Raw genomic sequence first — 25,202 nt, 5'->3', positions numbered from 1 at the left:
CACTCCAGACGTCTAGCCTGCGCACTCCTACTCCATCCCTGTAAGCAGCTCTAGCCCTCGCCCTGTCCAAGGCCTTAACCCTGTTTTCTCTGTCCCTGTCTCCAGCCCGCCTCCCCAGGCCTCTGTCCCTGTTCCCCTCTCCAGTGCCCCTGTTCCTGCCCTGTCCTTTGCCCTGGCCCTGTTCCTTTAGCCTTAGCCCCTTAGCCTGCTCGCCTCTTAAAGGCACAGTGCCAATTTTCCCTAATTCTTGTTTCCAGTATTTTGTGTTCTCCCTTAGCCTTCCCCTTAGCCTGCTCGCCTCTTAAAGGCACTTTGCCCTTTTTCCTTGTTCCAGTATTTTTGTGTTCTCCCTTAAAGGGACAGTGCCGCTTTTTTGTTGTATTCAATAAATGCCCAGTTCTTGGCTTACTCTCATACCTGTCTTGTGTTGTGCGATTGGGGTCGGTTATAAACCATAACAGTACGACCCGACCAGTCGACGACCCCAGCCAGCACAGACAGTGTATGTTGAGTTTGTCCTTTGTTAGCTCCCCTGTTAGCCTTTGTTAGCTCCCCTGTTAGCTTCCCTGTTAGCTCCCCTGTTAGCCTTTGTTAGCTCCCCTGTTAGCTTCCCTGTTAGCTCCCCTGTTAGCCTGTTAGTCTTCCCTGTTAGCTCCCCTGTTAGCCTGTTAGCTCCCCTGTTAGCTTCCCTGTTTAGTTTCCCCTGTTAGTTCCCCTGTTGACTCCCCTGTTAGCTTCCCTGTTAGCTCCCTTGTTAGCCTGTTAGTCTCCCCTGTTAGCTCCCCTGTTAGCCTGTTAGCTCCCCTGTTAGCTTCCCTGTTTAGTTTCCCCTGTTAGTTCCCCTGTTGACTCCCCTGTTAGCTTCCCTGTTAGCTCCCTTGTTAGCCTGTTAGTCTCCCCTGTTAGCTTCCCTGTTAGCCTCGTTAGCTCCCCTGCAGCTTGCCAGGCCTCTACTACCGGCATGGCCCCAGTCAGCTAGCTTAGCCCCGGCTGCTAGCACAGCCTCTATGTTAATGCAGCCCTTGCAGCTAGCATAGGCCCTGTAGCTAGCCATGCCCAGGCAGCTAACCCGGTCCCTCTGCATGGCCTCCACTTTTTGTGTAGCTTCCCCACTGCTAGGACTGCCCCTTCAGCTAGCAAGGTCAGTTTCCCCACTGCTAGGACTGCCCCTTCAGCTAGCAAGGTCAGTTTTCTCCCACTGCTAGGACTGCCCCTTCAGCTAGCAAGGTCAGTTTCCCCACTGCTAGGACTGCCCCTTCAGCTAGCAAGGTCAGTTTTCTCCCACTGCTAGGACTGCCCCTTCAGCTAGCAAGGTCAGTTTCCCCACTGCTAGGACTGCCCCTTCAGCTAGCAAGGTCAGGTTTCTCCCACTGCTAGGACTGCCCCTTCAGCTAGCAAGGTCAGTTTTCTCCCACTGCTAGGACTGCCCCTTCAGCTAGCAAGGTCAGTTTCCCCGCTGCTAGGACTGCCCTTTCAGCTAGCAAGGTCAGTTTTCTCCCACTGCTAGGACTGCCCCTTCAGCTAGCAAGGTCAGTTTTCTCCCACTGCTAGGACTGCCCCTTCAGCTAGCAAGGTCAGTTTCCCCACAGCTAGGACTGTCCTTCCAGCTAGCTTGTTCTCTCATGCTGGTCCAGCCCTGTCTGCTAGCCTAGCTCCGGCAGCTAGCGCAGCCTCTATGTTAATGTAGCAGTACAGCTAGCATGGGCCCTGTAGCTAGCAGTGCCCTGGCAGCTACCCTGTCCCTCTGCTAGCCCCACTTTTGGTATAGCTTCCCCGCTAGCATGGCCCAATTTTTTGTTTGTTGCCTTGTTATGTCCCCTGTCCCTCTGTCTTTATTTTTGGGTCGCCCGGTGGCTCCCGTGGAGGGGGGAGTACTGTGAGGTTCGCCTGTTCCCTGGACCTTTAATTCCCTGTCTCCCCACCCACTCGCTCCGTTCCTTTAAGGTACTTTGTTGATTTATTGCATTCCCTGGTACTGTGAGGTTCGCCTCTTCCCTGGACCTTTAATTCCTGTTCCCTGGACCTTTATTTCCCTGTCTCCTCACCTCACCAGTCCCCACCCTCGCGTTGTCGTTACTGTGAGGTTCGCCTCTTCCCTGGACCTTTAATTCCTGTTCCCTGGACCTTTAATTCCCTGTCTCCTCACCTCTCCAGCCCCCACCCTCGCGTTCGTTTACTCTCGTCTGCTCTTCAGCAGCCCACACCCTTGGACTACCTTTCATTATGTGTTTGATTGGTCCGTGCCGAACACACACTTCTAAGTCAAGTATCAATTACCATCACGCACCTGATGTGTGTTCTAATTAGCGCCCCAGTGGGCTTTAAATACCTGGATCTCCCCCCCAGTCCTTGTCGGGTCGTTCTCTATCTGTAAGCTCCTACGGGAGATTCTCTATTCCGTATCGCTATCTGTTTCTGTATTCTGTATGCTGTTTCATCTCCTGCGTGAGATGAGGTGCCAGCCTTCGCCACCTGTCGCCGTTTGCCTGGAGTGGGACACAGCCTGCGCTCTCTAATTCTCTACGGGAGGTATTCCAGTGTTCCACTCCAGACCCCGCGCTGATGCGCTCCTACAGCAGACGCGCTCCTACAGCAGACGCACTCCACTCCAGACCCCGCGCTGATGCGCTCCTACAGCAGACGCGCTCCTACAGCAGACGCGCTCCACTCCAGACCCCGCGCTGACGCGCTCCTACAGCAGACGCGCTCCTACAGCAGACGCGCTCCACTCCAGACCCCGCGCTGACGCGCTCCTACAGCAGACGCGCTCCTACAGCAGACGCGCTCCACTCCGGACCCCGCACAGACGCGCTCCTACAGCAGACACGCTCCTACAGCAGACGCGCTCCACTCCAGACCCCGCGCAGACGCGCTCCTACAGCAGACGCGCTCCTACAGCAGACGCGCTCCTACAGCAGACGCGCTCCACTCCAGACCCCGCGCAGACGCGCTCCTACAGCAGACGCGCTCCTACAGCAGACGCGCTCCACTCCAGACCCCGCGCAAGACGCGCTCCTACAGCAGACGCGCACCACTCCAGACGCGCATCGCTTCCTAATACTCTACGGGAGGATGCGTCTCTCCGAGCCGGCGCGCTCTTCTAGCCGACGCGGTACTACTCCAGATGCGCTACTACTCCAGACGCGCTCCACTCCAGACCCCCGAGCCGGCGCGCACTTCTAGCCGGCGCGCTACTACTCCAGACGCGCATCGCTCTCTAATTCTCTACGGGAGGATGCGTCTCTCCGAGCCGGCGCGCTCTCCGAACCGGCGCGTTCTCCAAGCCGACGCGCACCACTTCAGACGTTTAGCCGGCGCGCTACTACTCCAGACGCGCATCGCTCTCTAATTCTCTACGGGAGGATGCGTCTCTCCGAGCCGGCGCGCTCTCCGAACCGGCGCGTTCTCCAAGCCGACGCGCACCACTCCAGACTTCTAGCCGGCGCGCTACTACTCCAGACGCGCATCGCTCTCTAATTCTCTACGGGAGGATGCGTCTCTCCGAGCCGGCGCGCTCTCCGAACCGGCGCGTTCTCCAAGCCGACGCGCACCACTCCAGACTTCTAGCCGGCGCGCTACTACTCCAGATGCGCATCGCTTCCTAATTCTCTACGGGAGGATGCGTCTCTCCGAGCCGGCGCGCTCTTCAAGCCGACGCGCTCCACTCCAGACGTCTAGCCTGCGCACTCCTACTCCATCCCTGTAAGCAGCTCTAGCCCTCGGCCTGTCCAAGGCCTTAACCCTGTTTTCTCTGTCCCTGTCTCCAGCCCGCCTCCCCGGGCCTCTGTCCCTGTTCCCCTCTCCAGTGCCCCTGTTCCTGCCCTGTCTTTTGCCCTGGCCCTGTTCCTTTAGCCTTAGCCCCTTAGCCTGCTCGCCTCTTAAAGGCACAGTGCCAATTTTCCCTAATTCTTGTTTCCAGTATTTTGTGTTCTCCCTTAGCCTTCCCCTTAGCCTGCTCGCCTCTTAAAGGCACTTTGCCCTTTTTCCTTGTTCCAGTATTTTTGTGTTCTCCCTTAAAGGGACAGTGCCGCTTTTTTGTTGTATTCAATAAATGCCCAGTTCTTGGCTTACTCTCATACCTGTCTTGTGTTGTGCGATTGGGGTCGGTTACAAACCATAACACAAAGTGGGACAAGGGAATACATTTGAGCTGCAGCAAAATAGATTGATATTGGATTTATGACATACCAGATTTACAAATACAGTACTGTTTGTGGTACAAAAAGAGTTAAAAAAAAATAAAAGAAGAGAGTATATCCATTTGACGAAGAGACTGTACATTGTAGTTGGTGGGGTGGGGGGGGGGGGGTTGGGTAGGTGGGGTGGGGGAGGCGGACTGTACATTGGAGGTGGTTGGGTGGGGCGGGGGTGGGTAGGCGGGGGGGGGGGGCGGGGGGGTAACTGTACATTGGATTATCGACGAAACCTTACTAGGTCCAAGAAGAGGGTCTTGTGTATTACTGGGTTAGGACATTTACTGTACATTGGAGGGGGTTGGGTTAGGATATTTACTGGGGCCAGTTTCGAATTGCAGTCTTTGATTGATTGATTGATTGAAAAGTCAGGCAAACGCTGTACACACACTACGAGAACAGAGACACTCCGGCTCAGCTTCTTCCCCCAGGCCATCAGAACACTGAACTCTCCATCTCATAATGTGAACTTGGTTAATTATATTAACGTATAGCTGGTAATATAAAGTTTACCATAATGCTTCTAATAATTTAAATTAGATATGTACAATTGCAAAAAGTGCACAAGATTATGCACATATTCTTGAGGATACTACATATATGCAGTGAAAGGGTTAACATACTGTGTATTGTCGCAGTGAAAGGGTTAACCGTTTGGTAGTGTGGCAGTGAAAGGGTTAACAATTGTGTGTATTGAGCTGTACTGTACTGTACCCATTATGCAATCTGTTAATAAAAAATGTCAATCAAGGCTAGGCTAAAATCAGTCTAGAATGGGGTGAAAAGTGAAAGTTTGGTAGACGTCTATTCTAGACGTGTTTTGAACGTCTAAGCTTAGACGTGTTTTGAACGTCTAAGCTTAGACGTTGTTTCAACGTCATGACATAGACGTCTAAAATCAGTCTAAAGTGGGGTGAAAAGTGAAAGTTTGGTAGACGTCTATTCTAGACGTGTTTTGAACGTCTTGTGGGATCGCAAGAAAGGATGAAACGGGAGACGGTAGTCGAGTCTTTCCTTTACTTCCCAACATAAATTACATACATCAAAACAGAGTGCAGAGGCGTTTAACGTTACTACTTCAAAGTGACAGCAGCCAGCTGACAGCTGACAGGTGACCTAATATACGTCACCAAATACCCACACCGTTCCCAGAATCCCCAGGCTTAAAGGAGCATTCCTCTGCTCCTCAAGTCCAGTGAATGTCTGCACCAATTGTGCGTGATAAGTGTCACCACACAGGCCCCCCCAGAATTCACAATAACCCCCCAAAAGATCATCCACAGTCAACGAGGCGGGGGGCGGATCAGGCGCCCAAAACGAGTCCATATCACCCGTGCAGGGGTAGAGGTGGGGATTGGGGCGTGTGGGGGGGATTCAGGAGATATGAGGTGACTAGAGGGAAAAGCAGTTGGCAGGGGCCGGGCAGGGGGTCGTCCACGCCGCGGGGGCCGGGCCAGTTCAACTGGCTTGTCTAGGTCCAAATGGGCAGGCTTGAGCCGGTCGACCGATACCCGCTCTGACCTTCCTCCAATGTCCACCATGAAGTTCTTAGGCCCCGCCTCCAGGACGCGAAAAGGGCCGTCGTAAGGGGGCTGCAGAGGAGTACGGTGGCTGTCATGGCGAATGAAAACATACCTGGCTGACTGCAGATCCCTAGGCATGTAGGACTGCGGGAGGCAGTGCTGGGAAGTTGGGACTGGGGTGAAAGCACCGGCGCCATCCCTGAGCACAGTCCGAGATGAGGTGACCGACCAGGGAGCCTCGGCATCCGGGAGGAACTCCCCAGGGACTCGCAGCGGCTGTCCGTACACCAGCTCAGCAGCCGAGGCCTGCAGGTCTTCTTTGGGGGCGGAGCGCAGGCCAAGCATGACCCAGGGAAGCCGGTCGACCCAGTTGCAGTCCGTAAGGCTGGCCCGCAGAGCAGCCTTCATAGAGCGGTGAAACCGTTCACACAAGCCGTTGCCCTGTGGGTTGTAGGCTGTGGTGCGGTGGAGCTTCACTCCCAGGCCCTCGGCGACTGCAGTCCAGAGCCCGGACGTAAACTGTGGGCCCCGGTCGGATGTGAGATCAGATGGTGTGCCAAAACGGGCTACCCAGGACCCAATGAACGCCCGGGCCACCTCGGCGGATGTGGTCGATGCCAGCGGGACCACCTCCGGCCACCTAGTGGTTCTGTCCACCATGGTGAGGAGGTGAGTGAACCCGTGGGAGGGGGGCAGGGGACCCACCAGGTCCACATTGACATGGTCAAAGCGCCTCTCCGGCACGAGAAACGGTGCCAAGGGGGCTTTGGTGTGACGGTGTATCTTTGCACGCTGGCACGCCACGCAGGAGCCGGCCCAGGCTGCGATGTCCTTCCTGAGGCCATGCCAGACGAATTTAGCACTGACCAGCTTAGTTGACGCCTTCACCCCCGGGTGCGACAGGCCATGGATGGCTTCGAATACCTGCCGCCGCCAGCCAGCGGGAACCATCGGACGGGGCTGACCGGTGGAGACGTCGCAGAGGAGCGTGGTGTTGGCAATACCAACCTGCACATCCTCTAACCTTAGCCCAGTGTCGGCTGTTCGGTAGGCCTGCATGTCCTTGTCAGTGGCCTGGTCGGCAGCCATGGCAGCGTAGTCCAGTCCCAAGTGGACGGCCCCCACCACCGTCCGGGAGAGGCAGTCAGCGACGTAGTTGTCTTTACCTGCGACATGCCGTAAGTCCGTGGTAAACTCGGAGATGGCGGAGAGTTGGCGCTGCTGGCGCCCTGACCACGGCTCGGTGGCCTTGGCCATGGCGAAGGTGAGTGGCTTGTGATCCACAAAGGCAGTAAACCGTCGGCCCTCCAGCAGGAATCTGAAGTGCCTGATGGCCAGGAAGAGGCCTAGGAGCTCCCGGTCAAAGGTGCTGTACTTTCTTTCATTGTCCCGCAGCTGGCGACTGAAGAAAGCAAGCGGTTGCCAGCCCCCCCCCACCCACTGTTCGTACACTGCCCCCACTGCGTAGTCTGAGGCGTCAGTTGTGAGGGCGATAGGGGCGGTAGGAAATGGGTGTGCCAGTAATGCGGCATTGGCCAGTGCAGTTTTAGCGCCCAAAAAAGCGTCGTCGGTACACGGGGACCAGTCCACCTCGGCCTTGGGGTCCTTACCACACAGGGCCTCATACAAGGGGCGCATGAGGTGAGCAGCACGGGGAATGAACCTGTTGTAGAAGTTCACCATGCCTAGGAACTCCTGCAGGGACTTCACGGTGCGGGGGCGTGGAAAGCTGGCAACGGCGTCCACCCTGGCAGGGAGCGGAACGGCTCCCTCTGCTGAGACCCTGTGCCCGAGGAAATCTATAGACGACCGGCCGAACTGGCACTTGGCGGGGTTAACAATGAGCCCATGTGCACTGAGCCGCTCAAACAACTGCCTGAGATGTGTCAGGTGCTCCTCTGCAGACGTGCTGGCTACGAGAATGTCGTCCAAGTATACGAACATGAATGCCATATCCCGCAGCACCAAGTCCATCAGTCGCTGGAAAGTCTGTGCCGCCCCCTTGAGGCCAAAGGGCATCCGCAGAAACTCGAACAGGCCAAAAGGAGTGATGACCGCCGTCTTGGGAACGTCCCGTGGGTGAACTGGTACCTGGTGGTATCCCCGCACCAAGTCCACCTTGGAAAAGATGGTGGTCCCCGCCAGGTGGGCGGAGAAGTCCTGTATATGCGGGACGGGGTACCGGTCCGGGGTCGTGGCGTTGTTTAGGCGTCGGAAATTGCCACAGGGACGCCACCCACCATCAGCCTTAGTGACCATATGCAGGGGGGAGGCCCACGGACTGTCAGAACGGCGCACAATTCCAAGGCGTTCCATGGTTGCAAATTCCTCCCTGGCAATGGAGAGCTTAGCTGGGTCAAGGCGCCGAGCACGTGCATAGACCGGGGGACCGACAGTGGCTATATAGTGCTCCACGCCATGCTTAGCGACTGCTGAGGAAAATGTAGGCGTGGTGAGGATAGGGAACTCCGCTAGGAGGCGCTGATATACATCCCCAGCAGCAAGCATGTTGGACAGACCTAGTGTCCCTGGCCCTCCCAGCGTGCACGGGTAGGTAGCGAAGGAGACAGCATCGATTAGGCGACAGTTTGTAATGTCCACTAGCAGCCTGAACGCACACAGGAAGTCCGCGCCGAGGAGAGGAACTGACACAGCGGCCATGACAAACTCCCACCCGAAACGGCGCCCGCCAAAACACACCTCTACATACCTGGTTCCGTAGGTACGTATAGGCGTGCCATTAGCAGCGTCCATGGGGGGACCGTGGCCCCCAGCCATAGTGTCCACAGCTGTAGCAGGCAGGATGCTTCGTTGCGCGCCCGAGTCGACTAGTAGTCGCCGGCCAAATAAGGTGTCCTTAATAAATAGCAGCCTGCTGCCTCCGCCAACGCTCATGGCTGTTAATGAGCATTGGCCCTGGCGTTTCCCTGGTCACTGTAATTGCACGGTGGGCGACACTGTTTGGCCCTGGCGCCAAACCGGTTATGGAAATAACACCATCCACTGTTACCCTGGCGACGGGCAGTCACTGCTGCAGCGGCGTCCGCAGCGTCCACTAGGTGGGTAGGTGGGTGGTAGGCTGGAAGCAGCGCATGCACAAACTGCTGTCGGTTGGCGAGATAAATCCTGTCCGCTTCGGCAGCCAGCGCGCGGTAGTCCTTGGTGAAGGAGACGGGAGAGCTGGCCAGGGCGGTGCGCACAGGCGCTGGGAGCTGACGCATGAAAACATGTTTAAATAAAAAAGAGGGATCTGCCGAGCCCAAAACGGACAGCATCCTGTCCATCAGTTCGGACGGCTTGCCGTCGCCGAGGCCGTTAAGTGACAATAGACGATCCGCCTTTTCAATCTCCGACAGTTCAAATAATTGCAAAAGGAATGCCTTGATAGCGTCATATTTGCCGGCAGCTGGCGGGGCTTCCAGCAGCCCCATAGCGCGGGCCGTCGTCTGGGCATCCAATGCTGCTACCACATGATAATATTTCGTAACATCCTGTGTTATTCCTCTCAACTCGAACTGAGCTTCAATGTGTTGAAACCAGGGTCGAGGGCTGTGATGCCAGAAGTCGGGTAACTTGATTGCAGCGGCGTAGATAATGTTCACTTCTCCGTCCGTCATGATGTAATATTCCTCACGTACTTCGGGTCACCAATGTGGGATCGCAAGAAAGGATGAAACAGGAGACGGTAGTCGAGTCTTTCCTTTACTTCCCAACATAAATTACATACATCAAAACAGAGTGCAGAGGCGTTTAACGTTACTACTTCAAAGTGACAGCAGCCAGCTGACAGCTGACAGGTGACCTAATATACGTCACCAAATACCCACACCGTTCCCAGAATCCCCAGGCTTAAAGGAGCATTCCTCTGCTCCTCAAGTCCAGTGAATGTCTGCACCAATTGTGCGTGATAAGTGTCACCACAGTCTAAGCTTAGACGTGTTTTGAACGTCTAAGCTTAGACGTTGTTTCAACGTCATGACATAGACGTCTAAAATCAGTCTAGAATGGGGTGAAAAGTGAAAGTTTGGTAGACGTCTATTCTAGACGTGTTTTAAACGTCTAAGCTTAGACGTTGTTTCAACGTCATGACATAGACGTCTAAAATCAGTCTAGAATGGGGTGAAAAGTGAAAGTTTGGTAGACGTCTATTCCAGACGTGTTTTGAACGTCTAAGCTTAGACGTGTTTTGAACGTCTAAGCTTAGACGTTGTTTCAACGTCATGACATAGACGTCTAAAATCAGTCTAAAGTGGGGTGAAAAGTGAAAGTTTGGTAGACGTCTAAGCTTAGACGTATTTTGAACGTCTAAGCTTAGACGTTTAAACAATGTCTAAAATGGGGTGAAAAGTGAAAGTTTGGTAGACGTCTAAGCTTAGACAAGATTCTCCTGGGCTAAATGAGAGCTATGGATAGACACACACACACACACACACACACACACACACACACACACACACACACACACACACACACACACACACACACACACACACACACACACACACACACACACACACAGTCAGAAGAACGTTCAGACATGTTATTTAATCATGCAGGATTGTGATCAGTCAGGTTTCCCAGCACTATCAGCGCCACCTGCTGATCAAATGGCAAACCATCTGCACAGCAGACTCACATGGTCTTTTAAACGTCTATTGAACGTAAAATAGCTCAGAGGGCAGCTTCCCCATTACACTCGCCTCCCTAAACTCACGCCCCTCAGGACATCTGGGTCACATCTGCATGTGCATATTTTTCATATTTGGAGATGTTAATGCATTGAAATAATATACTTAGTGCATAGTTTAAAATACGTCTAAGCTTAGACAAGATTATCCTGGGCTAAATGCGAGAGATGGATAGACGTCACATAAAATCTTCGAAAATATCATGCTCATATATTTGTAGGTGCGTTTACAGGACGTCTGTGGTTCATATTTTTCATATTGGGAGATGTTAATGCATTGAAATAATATACTTAGTGCATAGTTTAAAATACGTCTACAAAAAAACACGATTTGGCTCGGTTATACGAGAGCTATGCAGAAACGCTTGGTTGAAAAGACGTCTTTTGCTCACTGGGCTCCTTGCAGAGTCTCTGTGCAGTTCGACAGTCTCTTCCTGCGGTGTTATGATGTTGGCCTTCACAACCACACAGGGGTATGTGATAAGTTCATCAGAGACAGGGACTTCAGTCTGTTTGTTTAGTCTTGTCCATTTCAGCTGAACTCCAGTCTGGTTGCAGAGGTCATTGAGATCTGGCCAGTCAGACCCCGAAGCCCTTGGCCTGAGAGTCCAGTTTCCCAGAGTATTTCCTCCTGAAGCAGAGGAAGTTATTCTGGTCTGCGCTGGCCAGGGGATCTTCCTTCTGCATAGATCCAGCAGGAGAGAGGCCCTAGCCATTTCTCTGACGGTGACATCATCATCATTAAGCATGTGGAGCAGGTGGGCTAGCCTGGTGGCTATGTAGGTCCACTCGACATTGGCGACTCCCAGCCCTCCCTCTCCACATGGGAGAAAGCTCATGCCCTGTGTGGAGTGTGTTGAGGCCCACCCACTTTCTGACCAGCTGAACAGTTTTGTTTGTAATTTCTCTCAGTGCCTTGAGAGGGATGTGTACATTGGCAAAGATGTGTTGAATTTTAGCCAGAGCCACCTCTCTCACAGCCTGAAACTTCATGAGGACGGGGAGGGGGGACAAGTCAATCAGGCGGAGACATGGAGAAACTCTGTAGTGAGCTCCTCTACCTACTCCCCCCACTCTCCAGCGATGTTAAACCTGTGGCCAGGTTTACACACACACACACACACACACATACACACGCACGCACGCACACAGGCACACACACACACACACACACACACACACACACACACACACACGCACACAGGCACACAGGCACACGCACACACACACACACACGCGCACACACACACACACACACACGCACACACAGAATACACATAAAGCACGTTTCAGTTTGGTTATCTGTCTCTCTCACTCACTCACACACAGACACACACACGTGTGCGTGCGCATACACCAACTTGTAAACAGACATAATATGTAGCCTATTATATTTGCTTCTCCATTCTCAGCACACTGATATCACTTCAGTTGTCACGCGGGCAGAATGCGCTCATCACTCCCTCTCTTGCTACTCGCGCTACTTTCAGGACCGGACAGCTCCCTTTTCCACGCTCCTCCCACACCTCCCGCCTCGTGGCGCAGATTGGCAGGGAGGATAACCGACACTTCATATGGCCTATTAGAACTAGGGCGGACCTTCGAGAGCAATTTGCTTCGGTCCCCGTCATCATCCTACTCTATTCACGTGGATGGATCGCCCTGGAGAGGATTTAAAACGGCATGTACAGTCGCCGTCATTGCGAGGTTGCCAGTAGTCGGGGTTAGATTGGATTGGACACGTGTATGCTCGAGAGGAGAGGAAGGGGAAAGAAGAAAGGGAAAGTCTCTGCTCTTTCTAGCATGGCAACAAGCATGCAGGGAATGAGAAGTAAAACGCTTTGAGTGCATTCCTCTAGTTGAAATGTGTTTGAACATGGATGGTGAAATTATCCTCCGTTTGGTGTGTGTACTAATGTGCTGACACAGTAGGTGCTCATGTGGAAGAGAAGGCTGCTTTTGGTAATGCCCACCACCATACTTCAACGAATGTCAGCGGTTTCTTCACTCTCTTTTTGAAAAGGAATCATGGCGTTTCTACTCGTCCCGCTGCTTTTGCAATCAGGGTTCGTTTTGGGGTCAAACTATGGCTACGTGGAGTGGTCGGATAACGATAGAGACGCGGAAATACGCGCCAAGAACCCCACCATTTTCAGCACTCAAAACATTAATACCAAGGAGGCATTGCACCACCCAACTTATTACGCGGGGCCAGCCACCGAGCGCACGGTGGTGGCGCACAAGATCGAGGAGGACCTGCCCAGGGTGGTGACCGCCTTCCTGCACACCGGCGACTCCTCGGCGTTGAAGCAGGTGAATTGCTCTCGGAGGTACGAACTGAGTGGTCTGCGAGGCAGGGCGCACGCGGCTTCACACCACTCCCTGCACAGTGTCCTGGACACGATGACGCACGCCACCAACTTCTTGAACGTGATCCTGCAGGCCAACAGGTCGCGGGAGCAGAGCCTCCGGAGGGACATCCACTGGTACCAGGCGCTGGTGCGCAGCCTCCTCGAGGGGGACCCCAACATCCACCGGGCGGTGGTGACGTTCCATACGAACGAGCCGACACCGGGTCCCCACGTTTTCCTGCAGGCGACGAGAACCGAGAAGGATGTGGTTCTGCAGGACTTATCAAACGACGCACACCGTCGTCTCAAGAGCAGAACCCCAGAGTCCGAGTGGTTTAATGAGTTCAGAGACCGAAAGAGACCACCGCACCTGCAGAGAAGGGCCCCGCCAGGCCCCCCCGAAGGACTGCTCACCGAAAATGGCGATTACTTTTTGGACAAAAATCAAATCAAGTGGTCGGCACCATACCTGGAGTGCGAGCATGGAGCATTTATACCATACTGGTTGCTCACCCTGTCTGCTGGCTTCTACGGGCTAAAGACGAACTCCGCGCCCGAGTTCAGGTGTGTGTGTGTGTGTGTCTGTCTGGTAAGGCAAAGGCCACACGACAATTGTGCTTTTGGTCTATTTTAAGGCTAAACAATATTTAATAAAATACTTATTTATGTTTTAGGTAATAGGCTAATAGAAAAATTTTATATATGGTGTGCATACTATATTATTCAGCCATATATATAGCCATATAATAGCCATATATATTTTATAGCCATATAATAACACCAACCATATAGCAAGAGGAGACCAAACTGAGGATATATTATGCACTTTTATTTTCCTTGATCTAATGGAGTTTAGCCTTGATGGAAGAAAGATATGGAGTAAAAGAAAAAAAAGCTTCAAAGAGACTGCAGAATATTGTTGTTAAACAAACACAGCTAGCGTGTGTCTATATACTGCAGCCTACACATGTAATAAGAACAGAGAAAGAACAGTCTCCATAAAAATTGTGAGTTTGTTGTGAGTGAGTGAGAGAGTATGTGTGTGTGTGAGAGTGAGTGAGTGAGTGAGTGTGAGAGAGTGAGTGTATGTGTGAGTGTGAGAGTGAGTGAGTGAGTGAGTGAGTGTGAGAGAGTGAGTGTATGTGTGAGTGTGCATACATGCATGAGTGTGTGAATGAAGGAGTGAGTGACTGACTGAGTGAGCATGCACGAACGTGTATGGATTATGAATTCAAGGCCCCCTGGGCACCAATAGCTGGAGGGCTATTCAAGTACCCTCAATTACTGTATATATTTACTGTCCACACATTAATTAATACTGATTTCCATGACAACATCATTAACATTCTCGGCAGCCATCTCACATCTCACCACCCTGGGCCGAATAGGACTATGATGTAACTTGGCCTTGTGCATAACATGTGTTTGAGTGTGGGGCGGCTTTGGCTCAGGGGTAGAGCAGGGCGTCCAATGATCGAAGGGTTGGTGGTTCGAATCCCGCTCAAGCCCATGTCCATCCCATTGCCGTTGTGTCCTTGGGCAAGACACTTAACCTACTTGCCTCGTATGAATGTGTATGCATGTGAATGAATGTTGGTGGTGGTCAGAGGGGCCGTAGGCGATGATTATTCGCCACGCTTCCGTGAGTCTGCCTCAGGGCAGCTCTGGCTGCAATTGTAGCTTACCACCACCGGTATGACTGTGTATGAACGAATAATGGACTCTGTGAAGCGCTCTGGGTGTCATGAAGAGCGCTATATAAATCCAAGCCATTATTATTATTATTATTGCGTGTGTGTGTGTGTGCTGAAGGGTCTGCAATTAGGTAAAAATAGACCTAAGATTATCCCCCTTTAAGTTCACCAACCTGTTTAATATGTGGGAGCTAAGTTATTATTTACCACATAATGTTACACTGTCTGCATTTACATTTACATTTACATTTAGTCATTTAGCTGACGCTTTTATCCAAAGCGACTTACAAGTTCTGTACGACAAGCCATCAGGAAGGGCACAACTCTATCAGCTGAGCAACAATGTTCATCAAAGTGTTGAGTGCTACAGTGTAGGTTAGTTTATTAGGACAAGTGCATGACAGTACGGTTAGTTAGGGTTAGATTTTTTTTTTTTTTTTTTTTTTTTTTTTTTAATTCAGATAATGGTTGAAGAAGTGCGTCTTTAGTCGACGGCGAAAGATTGGACGTGATTCGGCTGTCCTAACTGGGGTGGGTAGTTCATTCCACCATTGTGGGGCAAGGACTGAGAATAGGCGACTTCTCTTTGATGACCCTCCCGGAGCTTGGATAGGAGTAGGTCTGAGGCGGCCAGAAGATGCAGAGCGTAGGGGTCTTGAGGGTGTGTAGTTAGAGACCATTGACCGGAGGTAGGCGGGAGCGGTTCCCTTTGCCGCACGGTATGCTAGGTCGAGGGCCTTGAAGCGGATTCGTGCAGCAATGGGGAGCCAGTGCAGGTCCCTAAGAAGTGGGGTGACATGGGCCGACTTCGGTAGGTTTGAGATCAGGCGGGCCGCTGCGTTCTGAATGAGTTGAAGAGGCTTAGTGGCAGTGGCCGGGAGGCCAGCGAGCAGTGCATTGCAGTAGTCGAGGCGGGAGATGACTGTTGATTGGACGAGGAGTTGGGTGGCTTCTTTTGTCAGGAAGGGGCGTATCCTTCTGACGTTGCTCAGGAGGAATCGGCAGGTTCTGGTCGTCGCTGCGATGTGAGCAGAGAAGTTCAACTGGTCGTCGAGGACAACACCAAGGTTCTTGGCGGTCGGGGACGCAGTCACAGCTGCATTCTCGACTGTGATTGAAAGGTCGGTTAGGGGGGAGGATTTGGCCGGCAGGTGGAGCAATTCTGTTTTGCTTAGGTTCAGTTTGAGGTGGTTGGACGTCATCCAGGCTGAGATGTCGGACAGACAGGCCGAGATCCGCACAGAGACGTGGATATCTGAGGGAGGGAAGGAGAGGAAGAGTTGAGTATCGTCGGCATAACAATGGTAGGAGAAGCCATGAGACGTGATAATGTTACCCAGTGATTTAGTGTAGAGGGAGAAGAGAAGGGGTCCTAGAACCGAGCCCTGGGGGACACCCGTCCGCAGGGGGCGGGTGGCCGACAGGGTCCCTCTCCATGACACTTGGTAGGAGCGGTCATTGAGGTATGATGACAGCCATGTCAGCGCAGAGCCAGCCACTCCCATTCCTGCGAGGGCCGCAAGGAGGATCTGGTGGTTGACTGTGTCGAAGGCTGCAGATAGATCTAGGAGAATCAGGACAGAGGAGAGGCCTTTCGCTTTTGCTAAGTGAAGTGCCTCTGTGACCGCAATGAGGGCTGTCTCTGTGGAGTGACCAGTCCTGAAGCCTGACTGATTAGGGTCTAGGAGGTCATTCTGTAAGAGATAAGTAGTAAGTTGGTTGGATACAGCACGTTCAAGTGTTTTAGAAAGGAAGGAGAGAAGAGAGACAGGACGGTAGTTGCCTATGACAGTAGGGTTCAGGGTTGGTTTTTTTATAAGCGGCGTGACTCTGGCTTGTTTTAGGGAGGTGGGGACCACCCCCGAGTTGAGTGAGGAGTTGATGGTTGCAGTTAGGAATGGGAGGATGTCTGGTGCTATGGTCTGGAGGAGTGGGGAGGGTAGCTGGTCCAGCTGGCAAGTAGTCGGACGGTTTGACGTTACCAGTGTCAGGGTCTCTGCTTCTGTAATGGGAGAGAAAGATGACAGAGTGAAGGATGAGGTTCTCGATTCAGCATTTGGAATGGGTGGGGGTTGGGAGAAGGAGCTGCGGATGTTCTCCACTTGCCTACTGCTGGCATCTCAGGTTATATGACAGTGCTGCCATCTAGTGGGCCAGAGGTGGTAGTGTTTAGCGCAAGTGCGTCACTTCCTCTAGGACACTTGAACTGACGTTGAACTTGCCCAGACTTGTAGAGAACGAGACCGAGACGGGAGAAAATGCATCCATCGTTGGTCACGTAACGTTATAGTTTGACCGTACGGTGACCAAGGATGTAAAGTTGCTTACCAAGCGGACATTATTCCACCAAGAGAGAGTGAGTTTTAGTAACCAGCTAATTCGATGTTTAGTAAACGTCTGGGATTAGCACATTACAGCGGACTATAGTATTCCCCATTTATCGTTAGCAGTTAGCCGAAGCTAGCTAGCTCGGAGCTAATACCTAACGTAGCCCGATGCTCATGCGTTGATAGCTGCTCTATACTGGACATATCAGACGATATATAGCACAGACCAGAGGACATTTAGATAGGGTCTGTGCTGAAGGGACTCTGTAAAAGGACACAACCAGTCCTATGTAGTAGCCACTAGCAGTAGCCTGTTGTACAGAGGGGACCAGCGTGTCTTCAGTAGCTGTCGGCGTGCAGCACTACGGAGCAGAGGGAGACACTCGGATCCACCACAGCGGAGCATCTGGTCTGCAGGAGCAGACTGGTGGCGCCAATCGGACCGGGCAGCGTCTTCCCGCCCTCATCACCACGCAGCGGTCGACTACTCCTCGTTACAGAACCCATCCGGGTTCTTTCTCACCACCAGGATTACTAACTCTCTCCACCTCTCTCGTACTGCAGAGGGAATTGTTCCTCTGCTGCAGTGATAACCGCGGCAACATTGGCCAGAACACTTTAATAGAACCATTTGGGCGCCCATCTAAATGTAGCTATAGTATTTAATTAGGAATTGTGTAAAGTGATAATAATATTTGTATCTATGTTTTTTCCCCCCTTTGTTTATATAAAAAATGGCATTATGATTCAAACAGTTTCCTCGCTCTTTCTAGTCTAGGTGACTCCATTTTAAGTTATTCACTCAGTTGTGTAATTTGGTACAATTAGTTTAGCAGTTAAGGCATCCTACCAAACCCCCTAAGGTGAAATTTATATACAGTCCTCTAAGCTCCCGCACAGTGTGTGTGTGTGTGTGTGTGTGTGTGTGTGTGTGTGTGTGTGTGTGTGTGTGTGTGTGTGTGTGTGTGTGTGTGTGTGTGTGTGTATGTGTGTGCATCTGTGCGCACATGCATGTGTGTGTGTAACGGAGGTACCGCAGTCTATCCACAGTCACGGGTACAAGTAGTGACGTGGCTGTGGACGTTAAGCGGTACTGCAAGTAAACTCACTCCCCAGAGGCATCCAGACCAAGTAGCAAGAGGTGGGTTCACCTCTTGGTACAGTGGTCTGTGATGTCACCCCCGGTGCGGGAGACGGGGGGTTCAACTCCCACTCAGGGCAATCCCTTAACAGGGGTTGAATCGAAACAAACACAACGCAGTAAGATCACACCGGCTACACGTGTGTGTTTCAATATCAAATACATATGAACTGATATATCTGTACTAGTACCTCCTCTGAAACCCTGGCGCTAAATAGACATGGGTGAGTGTGGGAAGCTCTATGTTACTGAGGCCCTCTAGTGGTCACCTCCTGCCACGCTGTGTGTGTGTGTGTGTGTGTGTGTGTGTGCTGGATTACTGCAACGCACTACTCATCGGGATTCCTAGCAAGAACATCCAAAGGCTACAATGTATCCAAAACAGCGCTGCTAGGATCCTGATGAGAGTGCGGAAATACCACCACATCACCCCCATCCTCAAGTCCCTTCACTGGCTCCCTGTCTCACTCAGGATTGAATTCAAAGTCTCCCTGCTCACCCACAAATGCCTCTACGGAAACGCCCCCCCTATACCTCAAAGAACTCATCACCCCTCACTCCTCCTCTCGACATCTCCGCTCTGGCCAGGCAAACCTCCTCCAGCGCCCAAGGACAAATCTATGCACTATGGGAGATCAGGCTTTTTGCTCCTCCGCTCCCAGTCTGTGGAATGCTCTCCCTGACTACCTGAGAGCACCACAGACTGTGGATGTTTTTAAGAAAGGCCTCAAAACCCACCTTTTTAGTAGAGCCTTCTGTTGACCTTTTATCAATTTTTTTTTGCTCCACACATTTTATGTTCTTTTACCAATTTATTTGATCAGTTTTATTATTCTATGTTTCTCTGCTATTTTATGTTTTAGTTTTGCCTATTTTTATATTCTTTCTTTCCTTTATTCTCGCTAGCTTTTAAGTCCCTTTAACTGTAGCGCTCTGAGAGTTGCCCCGCAACTGTAAAGCGCATTACAAATGAAATCTATTATTATTATTATTATTATTATTATTATGTATGTGTGCACCGACAGTAGTTTGGCACATTACGAAACACAGGATGTCATATTTTCAAGGTTCTAATCCAAGAGTAGTAGAGACCCATATCTTCGCAGCTCTGGTACAATTATTTTGAGTTCCAAATATGACCTACTTCCATCCTGTCATGTCACCGGGATTAAGCCGTGTATAGATGCCAAGATGACCTTACGGTCGAGAGAAATGTCAGCTCTGCTGTCAGAGATAAGGTTGTGTCCCATATAGGAAACACATGCAGGATAACTGAGAATTCTAGATGTCAAAATAGAAACCAGTCAGTCAGTCGATCGGTTAGTCGACCAACCAATCAATATTGCTTAGCTTAGGCCTTAAGGCCTCTGCATGCTACAGAAACTTCAAAGCAACTGCAACACAACATCGACAAAGCAACGGTGTTTTAGACACTCTGCCTTTATGCTTCTGCAACATCGATGCGCAAAGTTAGTTTAACTAAAGTTAGTTTAGGTTCGTGTTAACTTTAGATAATGTACAAAATAAACGTATTTCCGGTGATTTTAGACGTCGCTCTTTTATTTTGAAAACCCCCGACCGGAAGTGTTATAGTGTCTGTTGCTAGCAGCTTAACTTTCTGTGCTTTTCGAGCTAACGTTACCGTAACATCATTAGTTTCCAATGGAGAGGACCTCGGCTCACATGCAGCTCAAACTACCTATTGGAATAAATTAATTGATTGATGTTTAACTTGTCCCTGTGTGTGTCCAGTCATTTCGACTAGCAAACGTTGTATTTAACGTTACCTCAGGACGGATACCATTGTATTTACTTGGTTAGCTATGTAGCTAATGTGGATAGCATTTTGAATAGACCCAATGCTAGCTGGCTGGCTACAGCTTTATTTACTAAATTATGGAGGCTTTTTAATCGTCAAGGTAAGAGAGGATTTGTCATGATCAACTGAAGGCGTATGCTATGGAACAATATGTGCTTGGGTTTTCAGAAAAAGGCGAGCTATGTGACGCTGATTATTTAGCGTCAACGCTGGCTTCAACAATGGAGGATATTATTCTCTGCGGGACTAATATTATTCTATGACAGCCCCGCCCCCATTCGCTAACCAACCAATCACTGCTACGCAATATCAACGCAACGGTTGTTCAGATTAGATTCTGGGGACATGTACGCAACGTCCAAGGAACACAGTCTACAAGACCCTCTAAAACAACCGCGCTGAAATCGCGCCGATGTTGTGTTGCAGTTGCTCTGAAGTTTCTGTAGCATGCAGAGGCCTTTAGGGTATATCAAAAGTGTGTGGTGGAGATAGTAATTAACAACACCCAGGCTTTTAACACAGTTGTGCCAATGTTTGGTTTTGTGATTAGTACATGCTCTGCTTGGGAGCAATGTATTATTGTCTTCATTAGGGATACCGTCCTACTTAACACTGCCAATGCAGAGTTCTAAGCTTTAAGTATCTGTCAATACCCAATTCCCATCTTATTCATTACTTTTGATGAACAGTGAGTATACAGACTTAGACCATTTAGACCACCAACCGTTTGGCAGTTGTTGGGACAAAAAATATTAACTGTATTACTCCTGCAGAACATCAATGAGCTTTGATTTGATTTCTGACTCAGATCTTGGTTCCAGATTTGAGTATTTGAGAAATCCTATTGATATTGAGGTTAAGCCCTGGTATCAGTCCAATATCTGGTTCTGGTATCATTACTGGTGCATCCCTAGTCTGCATTCATGTATCGCTGTGGTCGGCAAACCTTGTATCTCTGATTTCTGTAATGTTTGAGTTTTTACTTGAATTGAAGGGTAACATGGTTTTGAGCGTTGTGAGTGAGTTTAATGACCACTTGTATAACTTGTAAAATACATGGGTTTCAATACAGAAAATGAGGTTGTTCTTCTGAATTCTTGAAACACTGACCCATTTGGAGATGCAATGTTTTCACCCGATGGCAGCGGTATAGTGTGTTCCTCCTCCTGCCTACATCCTGTACTGTGAGTCGTGGTGACGTGGTTTTATATGACTGTATCTAAATCTCATAATGAGATTTTCACAAATATGAGGATGTCTGTGCTGTGTAAGGAAAAGTATAATCATCTGCTGTAGACGACAGAGTCACATTTATCACAAGTTCACCAGTTAGTCGTTACAAGTTCACTCCAGGCTTTCCCTGCAGTGTGTTCTCACTTTTCCCCGCGCTTGCTCGGTTCTGCTCACAGGCCAAATTTGAATATCTCAATCTACATAATCAAGGCCATTAGTTCCTGTAAACCTCATCAAAATGTAAATGATTCTAGGCAGATTTGGAACACTTTCTATATGATCATTACAGAGAGAGAGAGCGAGAGAGAGAGAGAGAGAGAGAGATGGGGAGGGAGACAGAGGGTGAGAGGGCGAGAGAGAGAGAGAGAGACCATTCCCTCCTAGCGCAGCAGGATGCGGCTTAGTATTCATATTGTCTCAGTGACAGAATACATTAGTGAAGACGACAGATGAAATGACGTTTCATGTTCTCAGGTTGCTGGTCCCTGGCTGTAATATGTAACACTATACTATGCTAGCTACATATCATAGCAGGTAAAATGCACGGTGACTGAGATTAATTTAAGGTCCCTGGGGCGACAGTACATTATATCATTTCATTTTCCATACTCAGACTCGTTCTGCAGTACCTAAACATGAAATTCGGCTCACTTATTTGTCAAACACTCACCCCAAAGTTGTTGAAATGGTCCAATTAGTCAAAAAGTTCAATGGAGAGTCTGCCTGCTTTCTGGACACTAAGCTGTAAACAATGACTTGTATTGTGCCGTGACAATTGTATTACAAGATAAAGACGTAAAAAAATATCACATTGTAATTTGTACTGGAAAACTATGCCGTTAAATACTGTTATACCATCAAAATTCAATATCACAATATGATATTTTGGGCATAACGCCCAGCCCTAACGCAGAACAGCAAGTTATCAGGCAGCAGGCTGAATGGTTGTATCCTGTACATCACTGGTTCTTAACAGGGGGTTCTTGAGGGGGTTCCAGGGGGTCCAGAGAACAATGATGAATAATTCATTTTGATTATTTCATTCACTAGCAGTTGGCCCTGAGACAGATGTTCAAGAATAGTAGCCCCTTTCGTGACTGTGATTCACAAAGTGAATACACAGTCCCTTGTCCAACCATGTAAAATTCCTACAATTAAGTCTGTCTCGCTTTTTTTTATTTTATTTATTCCCATTTTTGAATTTTTTCAATTTTTCTCCCATCCCAATTTCGCTGTGCCAATTCTCCCCTCCCCTGTCTTGAACGTTGCTCGCATATTCCCCCCACTGGTCGGTTGTAGGGAGGATAGAAGCCTTGCATCACGTGTCCCCACCTGTCACATCTTTTCACCTGCCAGCGCGGACTCTCATTGGCGAGGTGTAACGTGTGGGAGGCTCACACTACCCCCGCCATTTCCTGTCTCTGCTGTGCAGGCGTCCCCCAACCGACCTGTAGGCGTCGCTGTCCACAACGTCCATATTACCACCCATCGACTTCCACCCACTAACTGCCAATTGAGTTAGTATGACGGCCGGCCCAAGCCGGAGGCAACGCCGACAGCCGGATTCGAACCCGGTGTCTCATGCGTTGGTGACGAGCGCAATGTCCGCTGCGCCACCCAGCCGCCACCTCTGTCTCGCTTTTCTCTATCAAAACGCTTCTCATACAAGTATCACAGCGAAATGTCAAAGGTACTCACAGTTGCACGAAGGTTTCGGACAGACCAAATGCTAGGGTTTGAAAGCTCGGCACTGTTAATAAACATTTAAAATAATTTGTATAAACTGGTCAACACAGCTTTATTTCCGGTGTTGGGTGCCTGATGCGCCTGCACTGTGATCACAGCGCAGGCGCATCAGGCAGCTAAAGCCGTTTTGAGCAGTGTTGACCAGTTTATAAAAATTATTTAAAATGTTTATTAGCAACGGCGAGCTTTCAAACCCTAGCGTCTGTCTGTCCGAAACCCTCGTGCAACTGTGAGTACCTTTGAAATTTCTCTGCGATACTTGTACGAGAAGCGTTTTGATAGAGAAAAGCGAGACAGACTTAATTGTAGGAATTTTACCTGGTTGGACAAGGGACTGTGTATTCACTCGGTGCATCACAGTCACGAAAGGGGCTACAATAATAGCATTCTAATATAGACAGTTCTGGAGTTCTGGACTAAATCGCATCTGATAACAAATCTTCTCAGATGGGGGTCACTTACACAAAATCTTAAAATCAACTGGGGGGTCCGAAGCCTGAAGTCTATCAATTCAGGGGTTGTTGACAGGAAAAACCATGTACAGTACATTGTGTGATGGCCGCACAGTGTAGAAACACTCACGTTGTGTCTGTGAATCACTTATCTCCTCACACCTTCTCACTCTGTGCTCACTTTTCACATCCACTTTCCTCTCCCTAACAAACATGCACATACAGTACACAAACCATCACTGACACAAGCACACCCACAAACTATCAGTGCACACAAACACCATCAAAAACACATTTAAACACAGTACATCTTTGTCTCACTTACTGATCAACACAGTTACGCTTCTCTCTCTCACACTCCCTTGCCCCCCTCCATCTCTCTCCCTCGCCCCCGCTCTCTCTCTCCATTGCCCCCACTCACTCTCTCTTTCACTCGCCCCCTCTCTCCATCTATCTCCTCTATTCTTTGTGCCTGGGAAGAGGTGACAGCCGCAGCTTCTTTCCATGGGTGTTTGTTCCACTCCAAAGCAGATGGAGATAACAGGTGTTAGGCTCCTTCTCAGAAGAGAGAGAGAGAGAGAGAGAGAGAGAGAGAGAGAGAGAGAGAGAGAGAGAGAGAGAGAGAGAGAGAGAGAGAGGGAGAGAGAGACTAGCAAGCTGGTGTACACCATTATGGAGATTATGGCTAGCAAGCAGTACACTGTGGTGGAGAATTCGACTAGTTCGGCTAGCAAGCCTGTGTAGGCTACATTGTGGATAATCTGACTAGTCCGGCTAGCAAGCTGTGTACATTGTGGAGAATCTGACTAGTCCGGCTAGCAAGCATGTGTACATTGTAGGGCTGACCCCTATTAGTCGATTAGTCGACTAATCGGTCGAAAGGAGCCGTAGTCGACCAGCCAACCTATTAGTCGAATATATTAAAAATAATAATAATAATAATAATAATAATAATATTTTTTAATTTATTTTTAATTTTATCATTCTTTCCAAAAGAAAATAGGCCTAGAAACGTGGCTAACACTAATGGCACGCATACCAGAAGCGAACTGCCTACGAAAACAGGCACAGAGGCACTGAAAGAGGATTTCACCCATCTAATGAAGAGTCAAGAGTCAAGTCAAGAGTTTTATTTGTCACGGCATACGAGTATACAATGAAATGCGGGTGGTCATACCTGCAACGCTGTGCATAATACAATAGTAATAACATATAATAGAATCCAATAGAACGACATTGTGCAATAAAACAAGTAAACAGAGTAGGGCATATTGGTATATGTACATAAGTTATTTACAGAGCATGGTAGGACATGCTAGGTCCTGTGGTAGTGCAATACACTGTTAGCTACGGATGAGGCACTGGGTCTTTCTGTACATGCTATTTTATACAATCTCAAGTTATACTATACTATTCTTAAAGTGACCTTTCCTTAGTGGCCATAAGTGTGGGCGTGTGCAGCATGAGTGTGTGCTTGCTCATGTTAAAGTGGCTGCTAGTGTGTGAGCGTGTACAGTGTGTGTGTTGTATGTGTGCTCATGTGTGCTTGTGTGTGGATTGGAGAGTTCAGTGTTCAAGGCTCTGATGGCCTGGGGGAAGAAGCTGAGCCGAAGTCTCTCTGTCCTAGTAGCTGGTGTTCGCAGGCGTCTGCCTGACCTCAGCAGCATGAACAGGCTGTTGTTGGGGTGGTGAGGGTCTTTCATTATTCTGCAGGCTCTGGATTTGCACCTCTTGTTGTATAGAACCTGCAGGGGTGGTAGTGCAATACCCGTGGTACGCTCGGCTGAGCGCACCACTCTCTGTAGGGCCTTCTTGTCCTGTGTTTCAAGTTCAAGTTTCTTTAATAGTTGTATTAAGTACAGAAGTACAGAATATTTTTATACAAAATGCTTCTTTCTGTTACGCTCCAAAGACTGTGCTAGACAAAAGATAAGTATGAAATAAAATAGTATAGCATGTAAAAATAGAAGTAAAAAATAAAAGTCACGTACAGTACGTGTGTGTGTTGTGAGTGCATTTGATGGTTATTGCATAGT

The 25,202-nt window shown here is 49.8% G+C and overlaps 1 protein-coding gene across 1 annotated transcript in view; it reads left to right on the top strand.

The window, feature by feature from the left end:
• Window positions 1-12,431: 12,431 nt before the first annotated feature.
• gpr158b (G protein-coupled receptor 158b) overlaps window positions 12,432-25,202 on the top strand; it is a gene marked incomplete at both ends in the record, with an annotated part of 501,095 nt that continues 488,324 nt past the window's right edge. The window contains one exon of the mRNA XM_084327721.1: window positions 12,432-13,318. Within this exon, the coding sequence (XP_084183847.1) occupies window positions 12,432-13,318 (887 nt within the window). The remainder of the gene's footprint in view (window positions 13,319-25,202) is intronic.

The sequence above is a fragment of the Notolepis coatsorum genome, assembly GCF_963971535.1.
Source record: "Notolepis coatsorum genome assembly, chromosome: 13".
NCBI classification, from domain to species: Eukaryota; Metazoa; Chordata; class Actinopteri; order Aulopiformes; family Paralepididae; genus Notolepis; species Notolepis coatsorum.
Note: the sequence above shows the minus strand (reverse complement) of the source record. Positions and strands in the feature narration are given on the sequence as shown.